This window comes from Xenopus tropicalis, chromosome 5 (genome assembly GCF_000004195.4).
Source record: "Xenopus tropicalis strain Nigerian chromosome 5, UCB_Xtro_10.0, whole genome shotgun sequence".
Taxonomy (NCBI): Eukaryota; Metazoa; Chordata; class Amphibia; order Anura; family Pipidae; genus Xenopus; species Xenopus tropicalis.
In genome coordinates, this window is record NC_030681.2 from 91894920 (window position 1) to 91914451 (window position 19532).

A 19532-nucleotide genomic window follows, 5' to 3' on the forward strand; every position below is an offset into this window, starting at 1 on the left:
GAGCTGTGTGTCTCTGGCAGAGGAAAACAGACACAACAAATCTTTTGACAGAGAACTCAGTGCAGCGTTTCTGTAAGTGCTTATGGCTGTATGGCTTTTTACCTTTCTTTCTCCTTTAATAATGTGCCAGATTGTGATTTTAGTAAAATAAAAACCTTCTCTGGAAGCTGGTTGCACTACCATTAGCTTCATTACCTACAACCAAATGTAAGAAGGCAATAAAGTCCCCCAACCCTCCCAAATTAGGGGTTTAATCCTTCTTGTACATGTAATTAGCAAAATTTAGGGAAAACTGAAATATATTCATTGGCTACTAGGTTACTGACAGCCTATTGCACTGCCTCAATACAAATAAAAGCAAAACCGAAAGCGGATATTTAATACAAGCACTGTGCCTCTTGTTTATTCAAACCAAAAGCAAAAGGTCATTTTATGAATATTTCCCAATAACTTTTCATCCTTACACACCTACAGATATGTACACAACCAGCAAGCCCGAAGCTCCCATGTGTTTAATACCCAATCTGTAAAGAAGTTTCCAACGCAATGGACTATAAAAAAGAAGCTACAATTAAATAAGACTTGCAATTGCAAACAGCTCCATAACAAATAGATTGGTAATTTAATTCTAGAAACATAATTGGATTCTCTCACATGGTATGCCTCTAATTAACTGCTATAATAGCAAAAGATAAAGAAAAGAATTCCTCTAGGATTATTAATTCCATTAATTAAAATAACTCTATCAATTGAAATAATCATAGTAATACTACTACAGGTATGGGACCTCTTATCCAGCATGCTCAGGACCTGCGGTTTTCCTGATACATTATTTGGATCTCTATAATTTTAGGCTAATGCCACATGTTGCATATCCTTAGCAAGCTGCTCAGGGGCAGACACATGAAGCTATTATCCGCCAAAAAACGCAACACTTTGCATTTTGGTGGATATGGGCTACATGTGCCTGCCCCCGAGCTTATTTAATGCTCCCCAGTGCAGGCAAAGGTAGGAGGATTTTACAGTAGCGGGGTGTATTCTCAGCAAGCGTTTTTCGGCTTGCCATGAATACATTATGGGGCAAATTTACTAATCCACGAACGCTCCAAACGTATTTTCGATGTTTTCGACACTTGCGCAACTTTTTCATACTTTTGCGTGAAAAAATCGGAAAGGTTTTCCTGCTGTTTACAATAGTTCAGTACAAAAATGTTGTCACTTTCGGATCACCAATACGATATTATTGTGACTAATACGATTTTTTCGTAAGCATATTCATGATAATTGCGATCTTCAGAAATTATCGTATCCAATCAGAATTTGTTCCATTCAGGATTCGAACTTGCGTTTTCATGAATGTGCCTCTATGTGTGGCATTAGCCTAAGTCTACTTAAAATAATATAAACATTAAACTTTATAGGACAGTTTTGCATCCAGTAGGGATTATTTATATCTTAGTTAGGATTAAGTACAAGGTACTGTTTTATTATTACAGAGAAAAAGGAAATCATTTTAAAAAAAATGTGAATTATTTAATTGAAATTGAGTCTATGAGAGATGGCCTTCCCGTAATTCCGAGCTTTCTGGATAACGAGTTTCCAGATTATGGATCCTATACCTGTACTAAGAACTTCTGAGAACAGAATGCACCAATTAATGTTAGTGATAGGCCATATGTAGAATCACCCTGCTCTTATCTACAGGCTATATCTGAGCATCATATACAACTGAATTATCCACTAGCTGAACCCAGTACCATCCATAAAGCATGACAGTTAGGGGCAGATGTGTTAGTGTTCTTAATTGTACCTGAGGTTTCAGTGTGTCATTGCAAGAAAATCTAAGAGATCTTAATCTCATGTAAGTTTTATTTCATCACTTGCTCTTATTAAATAAACAGCTCCCTACCCATAACCTGGCAAGCTTTTTCATTTTTGAAAAAAAAAAAGCAGAAAAAAGCAAGTGCGATTGTTCTTTTTTATGTTTTACACAAACCACAGGTAATAATAATAATACATTTGCTCCAATGCATCAGCTTCCTTTCCCACAATGCAGTGTTTGGTTTTTACCAGACATAAATAGCACCCAAGTAGCACCAAAATGTACCCTTTTAACTCTGTTGGGAAAATGTAACAAAGCAAAGGCACAATGTTTGCCAAGGTGTAACCCATAGCAACCTGTCGGATGCTTGCATTTAGAGAGGTGACCAGTAAAATGCAACCTGATGATTGGTTGCTATTTTAGATATATGGTCAATATATGGTTGACTATGAGGAAATAGGTGGACAGGACTAGCACAGTCTTCAGCTACAGAAAGGTCACAAATTATAGGAGCAGAAGGTTGCTATGGCGGTTAAAATGAGCATAATCCACTTTTTATCTCATCCTCTAATTAAAAATGAATCTTTTTTTACTTCCTTTAATTTTCACTTTTCCCCACATGCTTTTTTATTGAAGCTATTCTTTAAGGTATTGGCTGGAAGAGAGATGAACAACCTATTTTTGGTAACTTAGTGGTTTGAATAAGCCAGTAACCTCCTTTCCTCTCGCAAACTAGCCCACTGAATATTATAGTAAAATTATCAAGTACTCCCTTCTCTCTAATGGACCGGCTGTATACGTATATTGTAAGCTGGCTTTAGTATAGTATTGACAATACAGATTTTTTTCTGATCTATCCATTGCATTGTTGTATGGTCTTTATAATACACCCAGTCTAATTTTTACTCTGCCTGATATTGACACTACTGAAGTTGAATCAAGGCTGGACAACCTGATTGTATGAGCAAACACAATGGTTAATAATACTGATCTATTATTTTGCCTTTGATTTTGTCAAGCAATGCTTATTTAAATTCAATTCACCTAACTCTTGACTAAAGATTATATTTGGAACAAAAATAAAGTTAATTCTTTATAACAATTCATATATTTAAAGTAATTAGCACACAAAAAATGTATATATGCCATCAATAGTCTTTTTTATGCAAGCAGTAAATTGTTCAGATACAAACCTGCCAGATGCCTCGCCTTGTTCTTTCCTTCAGGTATTAGTAAATGAAAGAGAAACAATGTAATTAAGCAAACTGTATTAATCATTAATATGCTAAATAATGTAGTTGAAAAACTGTACAACTGGGAAAAAAATATAAATAAATTATTGGACGCCAAGACCATGTGCAGGCACAGTATGCTCAAGCAAGAACCAAACCAAAGTGTCCATTCTCCTCCCACAATCCTTTTAAACATGCAACATGCTTAGTACATACCACAGCAGACTGAGTTGGCAAAGCACTTAGTGAAGCAAAATGCATTGCTGACATATACTTAACAGAAAGCTGTAGAGTTTAAATGAATAAAGGTATCTGCGGTGATGAAGTAGATTTGAGTCGATTTATAATTTCCTTCAGCAATTAAATTTGGATAGAGGGATTTGCGAAGTTATTGGATTTTAATAAATATCAGGAGTCAGTTTTTTTCAAGAGAATTCTACCTTTGTTATTGTTTGTCCAACAATTGCTCTTGACATTATTTGAACACTTTAATAATCAAAAGTCAAATTTGAAACCAAATCGCCCCAGGCTCCAAGTTAATTTTTGAAAAAGCTACTAAATCACTTTTGGCGGTGTACTTCTTTCCTGCAGTTATGGAGACTCAAATGTGCCTTTGTAATTGCTTTGCCTGCCAATGTATCCAGAATTTATAGTGCAGCTACACTGTATATTGTACAGTCTATACTGACGCATAGAGCAACCTGTACCGCTACAGAGACTACTGTTACTCTGATGCTCATTAATAGTGAGTATTTTAAGATAATGATGCCTAACATTTTATATGTTCATTCATTTGGCTTTAATCCAGTTAATTTATGTAAAAGTTTTGGACTTAGCAATAAATTAAATTCAATTAATTATATCCAATAACAGAAGAAGTGTGTTTTGCTGCTCCTTCTATTTAGTTCCATCTTTATTGCAAAGATAGAAAGTGCTCAACATTTCTAAAAATAGCTCTGCTGGTGACAAAGCACTTGGAATTGCTTCCCTTATTTGCTAGAACTACGATTATCTGTAATGCAATTTTTTTGGAAATGCTGGCATTTTAGACTAAGGAGGGTAATAATAATAAACTGTTCTCAGTTTGCTATTTGTCTAGTAACCTCAGCCTTTCTCCGATAGTCGGGGCCCACCGGGTTTTTTCCTGGTGTCCCGCTGGACCAGTCTGACCCTGAATAACCAATAACAACCATTTACCAGGTAGCATTTACTGGTCAGCTATTTGAAAACATCTAATTGGCTGCTATGGATTACTAGTTGTTGGCAAACATAAGACTTTTTAGAACAGTAAATTTTTTTTTTACTTACTATTGCCTTGTGAGTTGTAACAGAAATACATTGTAATGTACCGTAAATATTCAAGTGAATAAATGAACATATATTATGTATGAACATTATCCTTAAACGTTTTTATTTAAATGAAACTAAGTTAGTTAATCAATGCAAGGGGCCAAAGATGGTAGACTTTGGGTTAGGTACTTTGCATGGTTCATAATTTAAGAAGAACAGTGCCTCCGTGGTTAGCTGCGGTGCTAAGCTTGGCTCCAATATGGCTACTGTATGGGTACTATCTGCAAGGTGGTTTTTCCGTGTCTGCATGGTTTTCTTCTAGGTACTCCAGGCTTCTACCCATGCTCCGGAACCATACAGGTAGGTTAAATTGCTCTTGATACAACTGACCTTAGTGCAGTGACTCCCCCTGGGAGGGGGATAGGTTGAGCCTGAATTAATTTTATCCTTTTAGATACACCTAAAAGCCCTGATTGAAGATCAGTTAGGGTGAGATAAGTGGTGAATGCCAATTTACTATCATATATATTAATGAAATTATGGCTGAAACTTTATCTTTAAAACCTCTATAAGCTATAGAGGCTCCTGACTTCAGAAGCCCTCTAAAGGGAATGTGAACCTAAAGGTCCCCATACATGGGCCGGTAGAAGATCCACTCACTTGGTGACACTTGGAGTGGATCTTAAGGTGTATGGGGACCTTAAAGAGCAACCACTACCCAAGCGTGTATGTGTTATGTTTGTACATAGGTTCCGTTAGGGCAGGAACCGATGTAAACTATGCATGTAATCTGTTATGTAAATGTGTTAATGCAATGCAAATGCAATTTACATAAAATTTAACAGAGTCAAATTACAGTATAAAATAATTGTAATGGTTATTATAGGTCTTTAATTTTTTTTCCTTTATGGCCCCTGCATTTGTAAGTGCAACATTATGCTTTGGCTAGGTAATACTAGCAACTAATGGTAAGTTATTTGAATAAAAAATGATGACTCAAGGATTTTCTTTAAAGAACATTGTCAGAGTTGCAAATTTCCTTCTACAGTTTATGAAATTGTTCCCATGATTACTTGTCTAATGACGTTTCAGAAAAAAAGAATGTTTGTTATCCTTAATGAAGTTTGAAAACTGAAGTGTGCTGCAGCGTTCCCATGCTCAGTATTTTTAATATGCAAGATAGTTTTGACTACACTGACCATATGCAGTATACAAACGTATTTGATTCTTAGCAAGCTGTGCTGTCAACGGGCAATCACAAAGAGTGACTAATAAGCCATTTTTATTACACTTTCATTATAAAACTTAAGAACTAGCAAGAAAGAACAACCAGTTGTAAGCCCTATAGTAAAAGGGACATTACCAAACGTGTCCTACTCCTGGTCCATATGACCATCAGTCTGCTACTTTCTTTTACATTTTTATTCCTGGAACCCATGCTGCATACCTCCCAACTGTCCTGATTTTCGTAGGACAGTCCCTATTTTAACAGCTCAGCCTCTTACTGAATAGTCCCTCATTTACCTTTGATCTCCTGCACTGAAGGCTAAAAAAGGTACAAAAGTTTCTTAAACTTACTTAAAAAGTAGCTTTTGGCAGAGAGCCCAGAAATCTTAACAAGCTACACCTGCACTTAGATACAACGTTTCTCAGACTTAATGAAATAAGTGGGCCTTTGGCAGAGAGCCCAGAAAGTTAACAAGCCACACCTACACTGAGATACAACTGTAACTAATAAGGTCTCTTGGGGGAACTGAGACTCGCAGCTAGCAAAATTGGAATAACACATAAAACGACCCTAAACCCCCGGAAATGTGTTCAAACTTTAAATAACCTGCTAAATTTAGTAAAATGGGAGTGGTTTTTAGTGGGTGTGATCGCAAAAAAAGGGGCGTAGGCAAAAATAATTTGCCGCACGACATGCAGCATTTCTTTTTGTCCCTCTTTCCATTTTTCAAAGGTTGGGAGGTATGATGCTGCATCAGAACCTTTTATCTAGGCCTCCAATATGGCTCTTTAGACTTCACGTCTTAGTATAAATGACCAATGATAACATCTCACTTCAGGGAGATCCTTTCATAGGTGAGGCAAACCAGCCACCACTGGATCCTCTAGGGTCAGAACAGAAGTAAGTAGCTTAGTAGCCCAAGTTAGCAAGTTACATGCAGTCAAATATGTTTTTAGAGGGCAGGCTTCATTGTACAGTCTAGAAAAAAATACAAATCTGCACGCCCTGACCTCTTGGAACAATACCTATGGTGCCTAGTATAACAAAGTGGGTTAGCACTTCTTCCAGATCAGGCATAACACAAAGTATTGGCACATAAATAAACTACAAAGTGAGAAAACCTCTGTGTGTTTTAATTACCCTAATTGTGTAACATGCTGCTTCCTCTATAGTCATGGAAATCCCCTCTCCCCAGCACCGGACCCTTCCATAGATTGTTTGTGGGGGGAGGGCATATAGTTGTTATGCTACAGGGTTACTTGCCATGTAGTTATTCAATGTGCCAGTATTTTGCGTCTTGAGCTTTATTTTACAGCCTTGTGGCCTGGCACTGCTAGTCTTTATTATAAATAACTTTTGAAAAACGTAAATATTAGTTGGTTACTTTTTCCACTTTGCTAAGCAATCTGCTCACCTGGGAAGCATGACAGAATAACAGGGTTGCAATAAAAGACCAAGGAAACTTAAACATTTTATGTACATATCTTCTTTTTTATTATGCAAAAAACAGGTTTTGTGGAAACAACAGATTCAGGTGGAGGTAAAGTTCTAGTGGGCCTAATAAATAGGTATTTCTGCCCCTGCTCTTACTACTCTAGTTTAACTGCAGTCTGGCATTAGTACCAGAAGCAAGACAGGAAGGAATCTATATTAATGAACAACTGTCTTTGCTATAAATTTTCATCCAAATTTTAGTTGATTTTATTAATTATTTGTTATCTATAAATGCTAGCAGCAATTTCTTGTGCTTTTTGAAGGGCACTATATATTTTTCATACATAAATAGGAATGGTGCATACTTTTTGGCCCTCATGATCTGTTTTGACAACTCATTTTGCTGTACAGTCTGGAAATGGTATCAACAAATAAACACAAGGAAACTACATTCAGCGAGTAATACTTAATTGTTTAAAACAAGTCTCACACAAGTTTCTTATAAACATACTAGAGAATAATGGTATGTTTACTACAGTGCTAAAGACTAATTACTGTAGCGTACTTTGTAGGCTTCATCAGTAAGAAAAATTATTGTGCTGGTTCGTCTAGTGGGTTTTTGATTGTAACCCTACAGTTAAAGGAGAAGGAAAGGTAAAAACTAAGTAAGCTTTATCAGAAAGGTCTATGTAAATACAGCCATAAGCACTCACAGAAACGCTGCACTGAGTCCTCTATCAAAAGAAACGCAGGCTTTCTTGTCTCCTTTTTTGTAAACATGTTGTTTGTGTGTCTGACTTCCTCTCTCAGAACAATCCTGAATTACCATGGCCAGAGTCTGTGCAGCACTCTCCTCTCTCCTCTTCCCCCCCTCCCTTAGGAATGTCTGAGCTATAATGACTACACTGCAAACAGGAAGATATTTAAAATGTCAGCTGCTATCTTAAACAAACGGAGAAAGCTTCTAGGGCTCTTTACTCAGGTATGGTAATGGTTTCTGCAGAATAAATATATTGTTCTAGGTGGCACTTATGTGGTGAATCTATTGGCAGTAGAATGCCAAAATGACTTTCTCCTTTAAGGAGGTGATTTACTTCCCATTATGGTTTCCAACTAAAATGTTCAATATTTATTAAACTTTGGCATCTAAAAGCTTGCAAGTTTGTTTAGCAGTCAATGGGAGTTATTCTAGGTAAAATTTATGTAGTTTTTTTTAAAAAGAAATTTGTGGACACATTGCAAAAGATGGGTAGTAGACGCATTCGAGTTCTTTTTTTCACAGTTTAATTCAATCAAGCTTCTTATATCCAAATTGTTTTAATAAATAAGCAAACATATGAGTCTGGTAAAATTTCAAGTCGAACTATAAAAAACTAAAATTCAAAAACTTATAAATAAGCCTTTAGGCCATGCTTACTAATTACCTATTATTTATTAAATCAGATGGCTTCAATTTCAAACACTTTTTTATTCATTACTCAGATGACCATACACACAGATTCAAAAAACTAGATTATATACAAATCTGTTTGAACTTTGAGGCCACTGATTCTCTTGCATAGAAATAGTTTCCCCATTACATTTTAACTGTAAATGGTAATAAAGAATTTCTCCCATTTAAAAAGATTATAAATTAACCAGAAATGGCTGCAGAACTGTCAGAATACATTACAATGTCCCGGATGCCATTTCTTTGAGACTGAGCATGGAATAGTAAAGCAATTCTAATACACAGATGCGGGTTTGGCATGACTGTAATCTTATTTGGTTGGACCAACCCAAGAGTTCTTGAGCACTGTGTTATCTGTGAGAATCAGGCAATTAAGCCACATTTGTACTAAGATGCAGTTCTTTCAGTGTGCCCAGTTCACATACTGCCCCTACTGTGTGTACTGATCCTTTTTCTTTATGTCTCATCCAGACATTAAAGTCACTTCAACTAGTTTTAAAGACTTGACTTAGTCCTACAGAACGGGATCATTTTGGGAAGCAAAACCGCTTATACTGAGAATAATGGCAGTAACTAGTGTCACCTCTCATAATGTGTTTCATGGTGCATTTGGTCTAGATGGTCATCATGCCACATAGATTGCATTATTAAGACCAATAAAGGAAAGATATGAACTGAGTAGGCTATTTTCACTTACAAACTTTGAGTACAGACCATTTCTCTACAGTGGAACAACATTTTGCAGAATAGAAAGTCTGTGTAGCCAAGAACAGAATATATTTTTCCTTTAAGCTTAACATTATCTAGAAAACGGAGAGATTATATGAAAACTATATTATATGAAATACTTTCCTATATAGAGCATATCATGCCCAATCTATTCATGTTAATTTTGTTATTTTAATTTGGAGCCTGGAGTTTATTAGTTTATTTTATTAAGTAAAATCTTTGAATTAAAATATAGTGAGGTAGAAAAGAGTAAGAAGACAAACCAACATAAATACTAATGTTATAGAGATTGAACAGACATCAAGAACAACACCAGCTGCCATATTTGTACCTACTTTGTAGGGCTGCAGGTATGCAAGGCCTTCAAATGAGGCTTCCAGGTAGCAATGGAAACCGATTTCTCATCAGCCGCATAACTACGCCATACACACTACGTGCAGGATATATGATAAAAAAAAAACAAGGCAGAGGGAGCAGGGAATAAAACAAAAATTGAAAAGCAGATTAGTAAACCAGTACAAGTCATGGCTTTCTTCATCATTCATAGCATTGATACATGCCTGAGTGGTGGAAGAATACTTTCATAAAATCGCCAGGTGGCTGTCAGATATGTTCGACTGGAATCAGTAGAATAAAATCGCCACGTAGCCTGGTATGAGGAGATAATAAAAAGCACAAGGGAACCAACAAAACATGAAATAATGGAAAAACCAAATTTGTTACGGAGTATTCATATACCAAGTGTACTATCAGCCTCTTTGCTTCTACTGCTTCTCTCATGCCCAAATAGGCCTACCAGGTGTTTACTTTGAACTCTCAGAATAGTTAACATCATAATTTGGTTTAGGGAATTTCCACCCATGCAATAATATTCCTTCTCTAGTATCATTTCACAACTGGATTGTGGTAACTGCATTAAAAGGGGGACACAGGGGCATTTATATTTTGACACAGTATCCACAGCAGCAGAACCCCTAGCTCTGTTTCTAAGATCAATCACAAAATATTTTTTAATCCAGTCAAAATTATATATATATATCTATATACGACTACATTTTAGTTGTTTATTTTGCCCCAAGACATACTGTCATTATATAGGGCTGAATTCATGCTGGTTTAATTTGGGGCAAGGCCTTTGGCCTGAGAGTTCTGTTTGTGCATGGGCATTGTGGAGGGTTCTCGCCCAGTATTACAGCGCCACGTGACACGGTGTACCTGCGGTCATTTCATATTACTATATGCCTTCGGTCTGAAACTCAGCCACTGAGGGAACCCTTTGGTTAAAGTGCAATTTAGTTTTTATGTACACTCTGTAATACGCTGTGCCCTTTCCCCTAAATGTTGCCCTAACTCTGTTGTTCAGAATTTGATTATCCATTATTGAAACCTGTAAATATTTAAATCTGTGATTAAACATGTTATGCCAGTAATGAATCATGCAAACCATGCATCTGTAACATTAGGATGCAACGGGGGTTGAATGGAGGTTAGAAGAAAAAGATAAAGATGAGATGATCAAGGCTGAAGAAAATACAGTTTAAGAAAATAACATTTTTGCATTTAGCATTATACAAGAAAATGCAAATGTATGTTTACTGTTTAACTAGTAAGGGCTATCTGTCCATAGCTAATGATATTTTAAGACCTTAAACCTATGGCTCTTCAGCTGAAACCACAGCTGAACTTCTAAACACCTGAAGGACAATCTATTGAAGCTAAATACAGCAGCAACTAAGAATGTTTTCAGTAGTAAATACTTTAGAATCAATACTATTCAATCACATTATGTTTTTCTTGGTTGCCTACAATAAACAAACATGGTGCATATAGGTTATTTCAATATCAATAATGATAAATTAAGCTGTTCTGATCTGAACAACGGAAAACATTAAATGAACAGTCAGCTGTTGTTTTGGAAACAGGAGGAGGAAGAAATTAACATCTTTCTAGTATTTCTGTAATGTATAAAATACACACCAGGGGTATAACTATAAGAAGCAGCCCCCGAGATTGCAGGAGCACCCAGGAGGTATAGATAATCCAGCAGGGCACTGACTAATAAACTGTTTCATGAACACATCCTATTCCCAAATTTTAGAGAGAGTCCTAAATTATTTTTCTGCAGGACCCAATAACTTCTACTTAAAACCCTGATAAATACTATACAGTAGGTTTTCACTGTAACAAAGACTTAAATAAGTGGAAAGGTGGAAATGAAAATTTTCATTTGCTGCTAGCGGTAAAATACAACTTCATGTTACATGAAACAACCTGTTGGACAGACTGGGAAGCCCCGAGGAAGAATAACTTTATTTCATTGTCATTAGCTGATGGCTGTCACTTTACCCCTCATGCCTCAGATAGAAAAAAGCAAGTTTTACATAATTATGCAGGACAGAATATCCTAATAGTCATTCTGCAACACTCATAGCAAAAATGATTACTTTTTAGCTGACATATCATTTATATCTGTACTGTACATGTAAAATTATAGATGCAGAAACCCTGTTTGCCATGTATTTGGTACTAGTTCTGCTGTTTTATGCCATCTTGTATTTGCTGTCGAAACAAAAGCCTCCCATCCAATGTGTTTACTACGGCCGCACCTAACAAAGTAAAGACTTTGGCAGAATAAAGAAGCTGGAACTTTTTTTTAAAGTAAACTATAGTCAGTGGCCAAAACCCAACAGTACAAATATAGACAAAAAGGAAAGATTAGTGTGAAAGTGAAAATATTTCTGTGGATGTCAGAATCATTAAATTGTTCAACATACATGCAATGAACAGGAATTGTACTGAATATTTTTGTCTACTGTTTTAATCACAAACAATCTATGATATTTCTCGAGCTGAACAAGGCAAACTGAGAAATTGCAGCTACTCAATGTTCTGTCCTTGTGAAGCAGATTAGATTACTAGTTCACAGATAATCCCACTGTATAATGGGCTCCTGTTAATAAAATGGTCACAAAAAAATGGAAAGGATTGTATACTGGTTACCTCACAAGGTAGATCTATCTCTGTAGCCACATTTCTGCGGGCTGTCAGTGGCCCTCATACCATTATTTTTAGAAATAATTTCTCCTCAGATTTCATAATGTTATCACATAGATCAACAGTCCTCCAGAACAATTATGACTAAAAAGAGATATTTGTTTCAAAACAGTTTAAATAATTCCACTGAAATAGAGTGGTGGGGGCCTACACAATGTTATAAGTAGCTAATGACCACTTAGCTTTTAAATTTATTCTCTGAATATATTCAGATTTCTTAATGTCTGAAGACAAGCTGCTTTTCTATTGTGGAACACAGCTCTCCAAGGAGATATCATGTATTGCTGTTTCCTATTATTATTAAACTCAAGGGGACAAGTGTAAAAGAACAACATTAAAACAACCCAATCGTCACATTAATGCCACAGTAAACCCAAAGCCCGTGTGTAATTATACACCCATTTAGCAATTCTATGTGTATGTGTAGTTGATTTGTATACAATATCAGTGCTGAGAGGCTTTTTACACTTTTTACACCACTTTTCATGCCTAGCCTCTTGAATTGGTTTCATTGACTTGAATGTGCTATGCCTGGTCTGGGGATCCATAAAAAAATGGAACAAATTACAAATGGTGCAAATTACAATGTAAGTCTGGCGAAAATTTTATTAACTCAATGATTTTTTAAACATTAGCTAGAAATTATGTAAAAAGTACAGAGGTTAATGTATAACTCCTGTGACTGTTCAATATTATTATTATGTAAAGGCCCCATAAGTCTTACTAAGTTTGATCAATAGACCCCCTAATGTGCATTCAAGGTGCACTAGGGGTCATTTTTTAACACTGGGCAAATTGGCCCCTAGGCAGAATCCCATAGCAACCAATCAGCAATTGGCTTTTATGAACCAGCTGCAGGTAAAAGAATAAACGCAACAATTTGCCATTGGTTACTGCCCAAGAGCAAATTTGTCCATTGTTGAAAAATGACCCCTAGTGCGCACTAGGGGTCTATTGATCAAACTTATTAAGACATATGACTAATAAATACACCACACATCTCTGTCTCATTGTCAAGTATCATGACTTAAAAAATGGCATATTTATTAAGTTACGTATTTGATTAGTAACCAGGCAGCATAAATATACAGATTTATAAATATGCCACTTATTTTACGTTTTTTATCTTAGATAATTTACACTGCATTATAAACAGGTTCTAAAAGACATCCGTGTGTCTGTATTGTAAAGGGTGGATATTCTGCTATAATGTAAATAATGGGTTTCGAAAAAGGATCTTAAACCACTGAATGCTCTGCTAGAGAGACAGCTATGATCTCCATGCTCCATGTTGCAGCCCACATGATTCCCAACTACACTCGTATGATCCCAGTGGTGGCCAATAAAAAGTACATGAACTTGAAAGCAAGTTGCAGGCAAAACTTAGTCTCTGTAAAATATGTATAATGAAGTAGTAGAAATATTTATGAATCAGATATGTGTAGGCCTGGCCAGACCAGGGATGACTTTGACATAGGTGGCCAATGGACAAACAAACCCTGTTTTGTTTAAAGGGGATGGCATTTCATGGTAGCTTAAAGGACATAATGTCATTTATATTGATAATGGGTGAGTGCAGAGGACCTCTTGTTTCTGTCTGTATAAATGTTGTGGGCACAGCCTCATTGCACCCCCACCTAATGGTTTAAAATGTAGTGGTGAGCACAACTTTTCCTTTTTTGCTATAGTTTATACAGGAGCAGTGGCCAGCTCCATGTTGTAGCTCCCATCCTTCCCAGCTACAGTCAGGTGATCCCAATGGGCCAATAAGAAGGGTAACAATTTGAGAGTTTTAACCATGAAAGAAAGCAAGTTGCAGGTAAAACTTAGTCTCTGTGAAAAATGTATAATAAAGCAGCAGAATTCTTAATGAATCAGATGAAAGTGAGTGTAGGACTGGCTAGACCAGTGATTGTGATGTAGTATATTGCAATATATATATATATATATATATATATATATATATATATATATATATATATATTGATAATGGGTGAGTGCAGAGGACCTATAGTCTTTGTATTAATTTTGTAGTCACAGCCTCATTGTACCCTGTCTAATGGTTTAAAATTTAGTGGTGGGCAAATTGACCCTCTTTTTCTATAGCTATGATTTAAGACCATACATTTTGCTAAATTTAAGTAAATATATATATATATATATATATATTTTAATTTATTTATTTATTTTTTTTTAGTATTAGAGGTTAAAATTAAACTGTGATACTTTATGTGTAGCATATTTTATAGTTCAGATAATAAAATGAAATTCAGGGTAAGCTGAAATCTAACAAATAAATAGGTTATAACTAACAATATTCTGAATGCAAATGACAGTTTCTAGCATCTTGACATAGATAAAAAAAAGTATTTTGACATGAAAACCATTTTATCCATTTCAGCTTCGGGGCACATAATGAAAAAAAGTAATGTTCCATATCCAGTACAGTGCGTATGCTTTTTTTTTTTTACAAAAATAGCAAAAAAGTGCTTTGCTAGTAATGTTGTACCTCAAAATCCCCTCTTGTACTTAGAGCAATAAGTCAGCTTCCTTTGGGCAGGGACCTCTTCTTTATGCTTTCAATTATCTGTTAAACCCATGTTTATTAGGAATATTATGCATGTCGGCAGTTTCTGCCATATACATAACATTCTGTGGGACAGGGGTTTTACGCAAGGCTTTGGAGACTCCATATAGAAGAAATGTGTGATTCTATAATTTCAGCACACAAAGGGATCTTACACTTCACAACTGTACTATACCTGGGCTGAAATGGGATGAGGGGCAAATCCATGACAAATACATTTGTGCTGGAAAGAACACTATTGTGCAGGAAAGAACGCTATTGTAACATGCTATTTTCTATTAATCCATTTACTTTGCTTTTGTCCTACACAGGCTCATTTACAATGCAGGTGAGCACTAAGGGAAGAGCACACGCTGTCCTGTAGAGCCCTTGAACATACCATCTGTGCTCCTACACATAGTTACTGTTAATGTTCGTTGTGCCTTGTGCTGGACTGAGGGAAGCGCTGACAGGTGCAAGAGAGTTTGAGTGTACTCAATGCCGGCTCAGGCGTCCCTTGGTTTTCCTGCCTTGTGTGTCGCATGAAGTATCCAGTATGTACATACAGAAAGGAACTTGCTTTTGTGTAAGCAATAATGTGGCACGCTGACGCAAGTGCATTCAATTCACCAGCACTGCTGTGGAACAGTGAGGGGGGGGGGTAATGGTAAGGTCAATGTTTGCTGGAGCCAAGTCCTCCCTATCTGTACATATATGATAGCAAACATCTGAGTCAAAGTCAACACTGACTGTGATGTGAAACTTTCCTCAAGTTTAAAAGTCTGTGACTTTGCTGTGATCATTGAATGGGCTTGACAATGTAATGACAGCCAGTAGTTTCCACTGTAAACATAGGCTCTTACAAAGTAAAACATGCAGGGTCTCCTTATTTCAGATATAAATCACATGAAGACTATTTATTCTTAAAACAGGGGCGATACCATCACACAGATTTACTCATTGCTGTCTGAATTCAGGGTTTGCTGTACTGAAAGAACTAATATTGCCTTCATTTGACATAATAACCTCATCAGAGAACACCACAAAAAAAGGTTTTTTAAAACGGAAAAGGCAATGTTGTGTAAATGATTTGTCAAATTAGTAGTGAGAAAAGTAACTCCAAGCAACACTATTATCATTGTACTAAGGAACAGGTACAATTCAAAACACAGAATTATCTTCAGAATGCTATGCCAGGGTGTGTGTAATTGCTCCAACAACTCATTTTGAATGAATGAATATATTTTCTGCTTCTTACCTGAATTAAACTGGCTGCAGGATTTCTTCTTTTTTCAAAATGCTTTTGCCGATGTTGTTCTTGGACTTTCAAGGCAAATCCTGAGCCTAGAATACCCTGTAATGGAATCCAAAGCTTAAGCTGACACCTTTCTTTGGTAACATTTAGTGAAATCTTGTGAAGTTTTGCTAATGAGATTTCTCTTTTATTTTGTTTCAGGTTCAGAAATACTATAATCCAGTTATGCCCCATCTCCCTTGCTCGGGACCTCTGAGGAGCCTTTAACTTTAGCTTGAACTCATTTTACATATGTATGTACATAACGTAAAATCATTCACATTTCCATCTTCAGCTACAACTCAATACAATAATGCTTCATTCAATAATTGCTCAGACAGTCTAGAACAGTGCATGCACGCTACACATTAAAAGGCAGCACAAAAAAAGTGGGCATCTTTATTTTATTAAATGATATTTAAGGGAAAGATAAGCTTCAATCACTGGGGGGTGCTGAATGTTAGGTGACCCAGGCCAGTGCTCTTGGTATTAGAAAACTGCACCAGCCGGGGGTACTTCTGTGCAAGCGCCACAGAGCAAATCTCATCTTATTATTATTATTATTATCATTTATTTATAAAGCGCCAACATATTCCGTAGCGCTGTAAAATAAGTGGGTTTCATACATTGGACATACAGAGTAACATATAAAGCAATCAATAACCGATACAAGAGGTGAAGAGGGCCCTGCCCAAAAGAGCTTACAATCTACAAGGAGAAAGGGTTGAGACACAAGGTGTGGGAATGGGCATGACCAGAGTTGTGAGAGGTGCGGCACAGGGTATTGCTTTTAGCAGCACACTGAGGTAATGTTAAACAAGATTAGGGTAAGATTCTCTAAATAAATGCATTTTTAGAGATCTCTTGAAGGCAGAGAGATTGGGAGAAAGTCTGATAGTTTGTGGGAGCGAATTCCAGAGAAGGGGGGCAGCCCTTGCAAAGTCTTGAATGCGAGCGTGTGAGGAGGGAATGAGAGAGGAGTTGAGGAGCAGGTCAGTAGAGGAGTGTAACAAGCGGGTTGGATGGTACCTAGAGATGAGTTCAGAGATGTAGGGTGGGGCAGAGTTATGGACTGCTTTAAATGTGAGGGTCATTAGTTTGAATTTTATCCTGGATGGTAGGGGAAGCCAGTGCAGAGATTGGCAGATCTTCCGCTTCTTCTTCTTTTTTCGATAGGCTTTTTTTGGTTAAAATTTGGCATTTCCCGGTACTGTGATTATAATCACTGGAGGTGGCTAACATTTGGCACTTGATTGAAGCTTTCCTTTATGCCTCTTTTACAACCGCAGTGCAGTTTCCAGGTGCAAATCTCCATGTTTTCTCTCCACAATGTATACTACATTGTGGAGAGAAAAGATGGAGATTTGCATCTGGAAACTGCACTGCAGTTTTAACCCTGAATGTCAGTGTCAATGTGGCCACGCAGCAAGTTGCATGCGCCACAATTGTGATTGATGCACACACCATTACGATGGTCACTTTTGTGAATATTTTTGCCACTTTTGTGGTGGTGGTAATTCCAGGCTTTCTAGCATAAATAAGCGTACTTGGGATTGTTCATCATAGCAAGATTAATGGCTTCACTGGCACTCAGCGCAAATACATGGAAGTGCAGGAGCATGGGGGCATTCATTTTTGTTATTGCGTCTTGTTGTGTTGTGTTGACATCATAGTGCAGGGCAGGGAGCAATAACCCCACAGGGAAGGCAGTAAGGACAAGGTTGCTATATGCCCTCGGATACTGCATCTTGCAATAGATTTGTTGCAATCCAATAAGTATAAGCACTAATGGGTGCACTATTGGGCCCTCTGTGCTCCTACACATATGGCATGGGCAGTAATAAAAGATCCATATTTGGGGGAATTCCCAAAAGTGGTGATATTCCGACAAAATAAAAGTGGAGATAGATTTGTCGGATTTTCCACCTAATTCACAAACATCTACTGTATCTCCACTTTTGTGAATTTGTCTTTTAAACAGACAGTTTTCAGATTTTGTCATTTTCCCGAAATTTTTTTATGAATTTGCCTTTAGCTCTTAGTAAATGTGTCGGTGCCATCAAACCCAGTCCCACACCGACAGGAGCCTTGGGGTAAGGATTTTACCAGCAGGATTTTGGATTTCATATGCCATTTGCCATTTCACTTTGGGGCATTTCCTGAGGGGTAATTTTAGTTTGCCCAGGGAAACTATACATCATTTTTTCAGGACAATCTGGGCTTTCTAATGTTTTCTATATTTCTGTGTAATTCCACTTCTGTAACAAGATTTAATTGTCTAAAAACCTTCTTCTCTAGCCCCTACTCATTACTGGTCAGCAGCAATCCGGCCCCCACACCAACATGCCCGGTGACTAGAGGTCCAACAGGACTAGGGCCCACAGGGTTTTTATCCAGTGCCCTATTGGGCCAGTCCAACCCTGTACCCCAATATCCCAGTTTGGGTGCCAGTGTGTATGTGCCACCAAGATGGCTGCTGGAAACAGATGGGGGCCAATGCTGTCAGGCAGCTCTGTAGTTCTGGACATGCTATGGGGGGGGGGGGCACAAATAAGTTGGGGAAACTGTCAGTGAAGTGATTAAAGAGGGGGCACTGCTGCTAAAACTAAAAATTTGCCTGGGAGGCTTTACTTTTCCTTTTAATAAAAATGTTTACAATATATTCGCTCAAAATGTTATTATTGCCTCATTGATTAAGCTAAAACTGGCATAACAATGCAAATGTGAAGTAAAAACTTTTTATATATAAGATATAAATTAAACTTTTTTTAATCAGTGTTTTACTTGTTTATAAAATGTTAATGAGGCTTTTTGCCCCTATTGTTCTAGGGTTAGACAGAGACTTGCCCCCTAACAATGAGGCTGCTAATCCCCGTTAACCTGTTAATGATCCCCCAATGGGGCCCCCCCAGAGGTGTGAAATGCAGACTGGGTGAAACCAAGCAAAACAGCAGAGCTTGCAATTGATCTGGCAGTTACACTGAGCTTCACTCCATTTTGTCGGGAAAAAATGTCGTTAAAACGTCGTATAAATGTCGTTTAAACGACAAATTCACAAAAGTGTCTGTAAACTGTCTTTCTTTCACCAAAAACAGAAAAGTGGCGGTTGAGTCGGAATTTAGGCGGATTTCTGTTTGTGAATCTGGTGAAAGTGTTTTCCACCAGTTTTTCCACCACTTTTACTCCAAAAAAGGGCTACCACTTTTGTGAATTCCCCCCATTGCAGAATAACAGAATTCCCAAAATCATAAAATATAAATAAGTCAGGGGCCACATAGAAGTGCCCTGAAATCTTGCTTACTTACCCTACACTGCTTGTATTATACATTATGCACTTAATGATTTTTGTTGCCTTTAGAGGTGTGATGTTTGTAAAATAATAAGAAAATAAAGTGTACTCTAATACTAATTAAAATGATTTATTACAACAACC

General features: G+C 37.0%; 1 protein-coding gene across 4 annotated transcripts in view; it reads right to left on the reverse strand.

Moving 5' to 3' along the window:
- Positions 1-19532, reverse strand: part of kcnq5 (potassium channel, voltage gated KQT-like subfamily Q, member 5) — a 291724-nt gene that overhangs the window by 36171 nt on the left and 236021 nt on the right. For 2 of the 4 annotated variants that reach the window (XM_002937155.5, XM_004914508.4), the window contains exons 7-9: positions 16064-16159; positions 9521-9615; positions 3016-3042 (exon numbers count right to left, since the gene is read on the reverse strand). In XM_002937155.5, the coding sequence (XP_002937201.3) occupies positions 3016-3042; positions 9521-9615; positions 16064-16159 (218 nt within the window). Of the gene's footprint in view, positions 1-3015; positions 3043-9520; positions 9616-9745; positions 9835-16063; positions 16160-19532 lie in introns of all 4 variants that reach the window. The other 2 variants (XM_031902286.1, XM_031902285.1) reach the window with 2 other exon arrangements.